Consider the following 8181-nt stretch of genomic DNA (forward strand, 5'->3'; position numbering starts at 1 on the left):
ATGTCCTTCTTATTTTGGGGCTCCAGAACTGGACACTGTACTGAACCCATTATGATATGTGCTGCCATCATCTATGGAGGGTGTCCAAGCCCTTTAATTCTCTGTTAACAACAACAACAAATGGAAATCTTCATCCAGAAGCAGGGGGACAGGTACTGAACAGGATGATCTGAGATGTCTCCCAATCCCTGGGATTCTCTAAGTAACCTGGGACATATTACACTATTTTTGCAGCACCAAGCTCCTTCTAAAACCATATATTAAATTCATTGCTGAAAAAAAACATTTGGTTTGATTTTTCTTAAAATTTATTATATACTTAGAATAAATCTATTGTGGCTTTGGCATGCATAAGAAGAGACATTTAACTTCCAGTAAGAACAAAGATATAGTTTCCAAAGGCAACTGTGTGAAGAATCATAAAGCACAGCTCAGGTTAGCTTAGACACAAGATTCATTTCTTCTTATCCTGAGAGTGTGACCAGACAGGCTTACGTTTCTGAATAAAAGCTTCAATACCTTCTTGCCCGTCTCTCAAAGTCAAATTGTCTGCCATGACCTGAGTGGTCATTTTGTAAGCGGTATCCAGGTCCTGTGCCATCTGTCTGTAAAAGGTGGCTTTCCCCAGTGCCAGGACAGATTTGCTGCTTTCGCATATCTTCTGAGAGATTTTCATGGTCTCTTCTTCCAGCTTGTCTTCTGGCACCACCTTGCTGACAAGCCCGTGCATTAATGCTTCTTGGGCAGAAAGAGGTTCACCTGTGAAGAGCATCTCTAATGCCACCTGAACAAGAAAAAATACTGTGTTAAGTCATTCAACTGCCTTATTGCTTTCATTTGTTTGGGAAACTTGACCCTTCTCCTTCAAGTACACATTTAAGATTTAAATCTTTTGGCCTCTTAAACTGCCAAGGTTAAGAGATTTCAGCAAAGAGAAGGAACAGGTCTACATCTGGCCTTTTTCAAACCTGCCTGCTGAGTGCAGCTGTCCTAGGCTGACACCTTGGGCTTTTTGTTCATAAGTCCACAATCTCTAGTGATTGTAGTAAAAACTAAGAGAGATGTGGATAGTCCACAATGGTATTTTAAGCTTGGAATACAGTAATAAAGACTTGCTACTTCAACGCAGGTTGTTGAAAATACCTGCCTTAGCTTAAGGTTGGTTGGGGTGTTCTAAAATATCTCTCTTATAGCCACATTTATCTCAGGCTCCTGCTGTTTGTACTCCAGGTTTCAAAATACTTCAGCACCTTGTACTTCAGGTTTCAAATTAAAAAATCCCCTGAATACTCAGTTACTATTCCATGTTATGCATCAGTAAGAATTTTTTCCATTACTCCTGATACCATTGACTGATGCCCTGAATCATGACATCTGATTATCCTCATCAGTATCTTTGCTCTGGTAGCTTACAAACAATGACAACATTTTGTTTGATAAAAGGTAAAATCTAATCCTAAGAACTATAGGGAACATTCTTGCTGCTTTGAAAAGTAGCAGAGAGGGAAGTATATCCTACATATTTTTAAAAGGTAATCATAAAGCCCAGAGATACTGATTCAGAAACAGTTGTAACTGTACACTATAGCACACCTGAAAAAAAGCAACACAGACAATCTTTGAACAGAATGACCTCACAGATGTGAAATTTAAAGTTCAAGCTTTTATCCAACAATTGCACTTCTGCAGTTAAGTCCTTGCATCTTAACAGAGCCCTGCTTGGGCTTCAAGAGTCTGTCCACGTGAATCCAACTGGATCAGAACTTAAAATGTCTTTTCTTAGTCACAGAAGCTTTGCAGATTGTGCAGATTGTTTATGCAGTGAGAGATGTGTACTCACTATCAGTAGGAAATAAAGCAGGAATAAAGTACAGAGAGGTTTTAGATGCTATTTAAAGCATCTTGATCTACACCCAGGCAGATCATGCTGGCAGTGAAATGTCACCTGCCTGGCAAGAACTGGTACCTCGGTGGGCTTGATATCCTGAACTTGCAGAGGCTTTCTCCTCAGGGGAGAACATAATTGTCTGAAGCACAGGGCTGTTTGTTGGGAAGAAAAGAGATTGCTGAGCTGGTGTGCTGCTGGTATGAGCTCCTGCTGGTTGGATGTAGGAAGCTGCTTTCCCTAAACAGGTTCATCCCTTTATTATTTTTCCCAGTCCAAAGATTATAAAGATATCTTCGGCAATGAAGTATTTTAGATGTTGCACTGCAGGAAAATAAAGTTTAGGCAATGAAACTAAAACTCCTAACATGGGAACTTACTTCTTGCAAAGTTACAAGTAGTATCTGGGAAGGAAACCTACCTTTCTTGGAAGAGATCTGCCCAAGGCCACACCTGGTGTGGAGCAGAACAGCCCGATGTTTACTCCAGGAGTAGCAAATTGAGATTTCTCACTTGCCACTGCGATGTCACAGCTTGCCACAAGCTGACAGCCTGCTGCTGTAGCCAAGCCATTTACTTGGGCAATCACAGGCACAGGAAGTTTCTGGATTAAAGTCATCACCTGCATTCACAAAACAAAGTGGTCAGTCCCTGAAATGTAAGCAGTGCCTGTCCTAAAACTTACAAATGCAGTGTGTATTTTTCACACATCACCCAATGTGTGCATTTTTCAGCTTTATTAATTGGAGTTTGGTAAAAAAAGAAAGCTCTCTGCAAAACCTGTTGTATTGCACGAGATCACTGCTGTTCCTGTAACTGCTCAGTTGTATTTCTGTAGTGTGAGGAAATGGAAAACACAAGAAGGAGAGGCAGAAACACTTGGTATCAGATCTGCATGGAGCTTGGGTGTCTCTGCATTGCAGGTCCTGGCTATGGGAAGGTGTGTATCCAACACATACTATCCCACCTTCATCTGCCCCATAATGGAAACTGACTTAATAATAAATCTCTGTCCCAAAGAGTTAGAACAGCTTATTGCTGGTGTCTGCATGATCTCAAGCCTGGGTTGATCTCACCCAAACACAATTATTAGCTGTCTTTCTAGGTTTACTTTGCATTCCAGGGAGAGACTTAAACTGCCAGGAAACAATTTTTCCTGCTCGCATTACACATAAAATGCAAAACCAGACTCACTCTCTCATTCTCTCTCTCAGGTAATTCTTGAAGATTGGACATCCAACTTCAGAGAACAGAAATCAAAAAAGATGGATTTGTCTTAACTTTTCTAACTCAGGTTCTCCTTCCATACAGGGTTAATCAAAACACATATATTGTAATGCCTAAAGATAGAAAATACTAGTTAAATTTTTAGAGTCCTTATCTGGATTTAAAAAAAATAATCTCATATCAGCACAGTGGAGCAAGATTACAAATTTTCATTTGCTACTCCAATTTCTCCAGCAGATGAAGTCGAGCAAATTTTATGTTGCTTAGGTAAAATCTCCTACATTCAGTTTTGAATTTGATCAGTGTTGGTCCCTGTTCTTCTATGTTTGTTTAAAAACAATTCTTCAGTGTATCTTGAGAAGCAGACAAGAGGGTAACAATACATGCATGTGTGCAGACACGGAGTACTCATGTGCTTATAAAAATTCAAAGTCACCAGCTTTTCTGAAAAAAAACCCACAACAACCACAAACCAACCAACAACCTGATACTCGTGTTTTTGTATTTGAAAAGCCTCTGGATAAGTGATATTCTTAGCTGTCTCAAACTTGTATGTGGACAGTACATAGTTCTTTCATACTGTGTAGTACAGACCTCCTAGTCCACAATGCTGTAGGCATGTTATTTAGAGTAGGATCCATTCTACTTAAGTATTGAAATTTAGGAAGACACAATCCCATTTTGGAAGGCCTCAAAAGTACCCCTCTCTCTCTCTATTGACCAGAAAAACCCAAAAGTCAATTATTCTACCAGACAACTATAAATTAGATACTAGTTAGGATCCTAAACAATGCCTAAATTGATTTCTCTATTTCTCTTTGCCTGTTAAGTGCCATTACTATTTAACAGCAAGATGTTCCTCCTCCATGGGGATAATAATGAGTTGTGATTTATGAGAAACTTAAATCACTTTGGGATACTCTGGTAGAGAGTTTGAAGCACTTACCACTACCATGAATATCAAAAAAGGGATCACTTCACGGGTAATTTCATCTGATATTTAGTTTCTTCCTGAACTTGCATTGCCAATTTCAAACAAGCATTTAGGTTGGTAGTGACCTCTTGGGATCTTCAGGCCAAACTCCCCTACTGAAGCAGGCTTGGGTAGAGCAGATTGTCCAGGACTGTGGCCAGTTGAGTTTTGAGTATTTCCCTATCTCTGAACTTCATGGTCTCAGAAATGTTCATCTGAAATTGGTATATAATTTTTTATTTGTAATAAAGCTCCCTTACTAAACATCCTGTACATTCTCACAAAGAAAGCTAGGTTTGTTTTTAACTCTAAAGGCTGACATTCTGTTATTTTCTGCTGTTTATTAATCAAAGTAAAACTTCCTAGACTACTCATTAATCCTGAATATGGCCACAATGCCAGATAATCATACAAGACAATTTAAATTCTTCTGGACCTTAAAGTGTGAAATTTACCAACTCTTGATTTCATGCTACATGGAATAAGTATCACATTTTTTCTGCCTTATCTTTCCTACTCTCTGACTTGGAAGCTGTATGGTTCAGTTTTTCACTGACAACCTACTGGTATTCTATCCCGCAACTGCAAAATTAATACTAAACTACTGCCTGCTAGACTATTGGACCTTGGCTTCTTTCTGATGAAAGGTCTAACCTGTCTTTCAATCATTTTTGTTTACCTCTTTGTTATCAGCACACGAAGATGAAATCAAAGCAGAGCTGCTGGGGTGATTGCTTCATAGTACTCTGAAGGCCCTTCACTGGTAACTTTCACACATGGCTTTTACAGCATTTGTTAAATATGTTAAATAACACACAATGTGTGTAGAGATCATTATTAGTGGAGGAAATAGAACAAGAGGTTTCAAATTAATTTCTGTGGTCACACTGAGCAGGAGTAGGGGTCCAACTCTACTGCTGTTAAAATCAAAGGTTTTTTTGCCATTTTCTCCAAAGGCTCCAGGATTCACTTTAACTTCCTGGCTTCCAGGTCTGGGCCTTTGTAATGAGAACTTGTACTGTCTGCTGACTGGGTGACTAGTGAGTCAGATCTTACTATCACATTGTCTACTTGATGTTTAAGCTGGTCTTGAGTTATTAGCTAGATGCTGGGAAAGATTTGATCACAAGTGATTTGAAGATGGTTATCTCTAGATTTCTAGGAAATACATTGCCCAAATACTCAGCAGCAAGGAACACTGGCTAAACTAAGCCACACACCATGACTGTTCCCATTGCAGGAGCCATACACATTGGCATTCTAGCCCTTTTAACTGCTTGTAGAGAAATCCAGGGGAAACATAATTTCACAAGGCTCAGATTCTAAAATGGCAGAGCAGCAAAAAGCAAGGAATCTGAAGCAACAGATTTGGCCCATCCCTAGAAGTGTTCAAGGCCAGGTTGGATGGGGCTCTGAGCAACCTGGTCCAGTGGGAGGTGTCCCTGCCCATGCAGGAGAGTTGGATCTAGATGATCTTTAAGGTCTTTTCCAACCCAAACCATTCTGTGATTCTGTGAACAGTTTGTGCTTTAGCTAGCAGATGAGCAATGCTGTCCCTCCTTAAACCTGTGTCACTTCTTGCTCTTAATACCAGGCAAAAGAGGTGGTACTTTAGAAGAACTGTTTACCTCTGCACATAATTCAAATGCTTGGGAATGATACTTCACATCATTTTCGCTTGACAGTTCCTTCAAATCATGTCCAGAACAAAATACAGGTCCTTCAGCTGCAAAGAATTTCAAGAAAAGTGTGAATTAATCAAGAAAGCAGGGGTAGCAGCATATCAGTGCCTCAGCTAAAGGTGTGTCAATGAAATGTCAATGGTCAAAAAGGAGCTTGCAGAAGGAGTTTTTAGAGTTCTGAAACATTGCCTTCTGGGTTTTGTAACAACTTTCAATTGCCACAGTGCAACATTTCATCACAGTAACACCTATAAACATTTCTAAAGACCCAGTTTTTTTCCTATTCCAAGTTAACCCAGTTAAAAAGAAGGCACTTCACACCTCTGAGCTCAGGTTTTTTTAAGGACACAACTGCACAGATCCCTGGTAAAATGTAAACTAGTCAGCTGGAGCAAGGAGATGGAGTGCTCTGCTCTCACACTAACAAACACAGTCCTTAGTTATTGTACCCAGCACTAGTGATTAACTTTTGCTAAATAAACATCAAGGTTTTTGTGTCATGGCATTCAAGGCCACAATGGGGAGAAAAAAAAATGAAACGAAAAAAGGCTTCTTTGCTAGAGGAGAACCAGAAGGGCTGCTGGGGCATCTTTTCCTCCACTGCCAAAACTCTCATCTAGAGAGTCCCAAAAGGCATGTTCCCCAGGGTCTGGGCAGCAAAGGAGCAGATTCTGTGGACCTAAGTTTTGGGTTGACTTGCCTTCCAGTGGCAGCTATGATCAAAACACCATTTATGGGTACAGTATATTTACAACAATTTTCCTTTGTCAAGTGGGTATCTGCCATAAGAAGAAATCAATGGGATGCTTCAGAATCTTTCAGAACTCCTCAAGATATTTGCATGGATGAGATATTTCCAGCCACAACTACACAGACACAACCTTACCTGTGTGTTTGTTTCTTATGAGCAAGATTATTGTGGCAGTCTATCCAGAAATAAGCACACAATTAACATCAGTCAGCTCATGGGATCAGCAATACCTATCTGGAAATTAATCACATCTGCATTTGTGCCCCACAGAAGTAGAATCCACTGCAAAGTCTGTTTTAAAGACTCAAAGCGTTCCCTGAGAAGTCTTTAATTTTCTTGAGATTGCACTCTATTCTGCTATGGAATTGGAATTCCAATAGGAACATGCAATTTCTTTTTAAACTAAAACATACAAACAAAATATGGAATTGTGCTGGCAAACTCCTAGAATACTGCACTGCCAAAAAGAACTCGAAGTGTTTCACAAAATTTTAAACTGCAAATATATATATTTAAACTCACCCCTGTGAAATTAGCTTACTTCCATGTTCATATGTGTGCACAAACACACAGTGTTTTCTTTTACATACTGGACACAACAGCATTCTAAATTAATAAACTTATTTTCCAAGGTGTTTGGAAGGGGGGCAGGGGAAGATTATCTTAAAATAGCAGAGGGGAAAAAAAGATGGCTTAAGAACAGCTCAGGATTCATTATTGTTAAGAACTCAACAGGTTAATGCCTAAATGGAAGAAAACATAATAGTTTCTGAGAGATACATCTGCACGTTTTGTGTAACTGAAATATCAAGATTATGGTCTCCCCTTCACTGGACAGTTTTAAAAACAGTTTTGACAAACCAGTGGCAAAGATAGCAAGGCTGATTCTGGCTTAGAGCAGCGGAACAGAGCACAAGATTTGAAGAAACCTTGTGAGCCCTGTTTGCTGTGACCTCTACCTGCTACCAAAGGCAATGTGTCACACCAGCTCAGCCTGTTCCTGCCCAAAAACCTGTATCTGGGAATGTTATTTCTTTAGTTTGACAACCATTAGAACCTGGTGTTTGTTCTGTTAAAAGTATCCTTTAAACACAGTTTTTAAACCAGTTATTTAATCTACTGATTGTTTTCACTAAAGGAAAAAGCTAACGAACTCTGTAAACCCACTGCACAGCCTGACGTTTTGAAACGTGTTTCTGCAGTGTTTCTTCTTAACTACCCAGAAAAAGATAACAAAAAACAAGCGAATTGTTAATGCCATGTTAAAAAATCAGGAATCAAGTAAGTGAGAGGGGAAATGGGGCTGAGTGTGAGAGCAGCAGGGTCTGAAGGCACACGTAGGACACTCTGCCTGCTCCTGAGCCCGTCCCACTCGCGGCAATTCCCTGAGAGATTTCGGTTCGAGCTCCGCACTGCCCCGTCTCTTCCTCCCTCCCCCTGACAGGACGGCACCTGAGATGACGATGACCCGCAGCTCCGCGCTCCGGACGTCGTGCAGCAGGTCCTCCCGCAGGGAGCGCAGCATGGCGAGGGACAGCGCGTTCCTCCTCCTCGGGTTGTTCAACAGGATGTTCCTGCGGAAGCCATGAAAAACAAGGCAAGGTTACGACTCAAAAACCCAACAACACAGCGACCCAGGCGATCCCAGCCCCGAGGGGCCTCC

At 40.5% G+C, this 8181-nt stretch overlaps 1 protein-coding gene across 1 annotated transcript; it reads right to left on the minus strand.

The window, feature by feature from the left end:
- Nucleotides 1–283: 283 nt before the first annotated feature.
- On the minus strand, nt 284–8106 carry ECHDC3 (enoyl CoA hydratase domain containing 3; the record flags this gene model as incomplete). The annotated part of the gene is made up of 4 exons (XM_010001294.1): nt 284–784; nt 2307–2507; nt 5714–5811; nt 7971–8106. Coding segments are annotated over 4 exons (765 nt in total), but the record flags the coding sequence as incomplete, so codon positions are not given.
- Between the last annotated feature and the right edge of the window lie 75 nt (nt 8107–8181).

This window comes from Chaetura pelagica, unplaced genomic scaffold (assembly GCF_000747805.2).
Source record: "Chaetura pelagica isolate M959 unplaced genomic scaffold, ChaPel_1.0 scaffold66, whole genome shotgun sequence".
Taxonomy (NCBI): Eukaryota; Metazoa; Chordata; class Aves; order Apodiformes; family Apodidae; genus Chaetura; species Chaetura pelagica.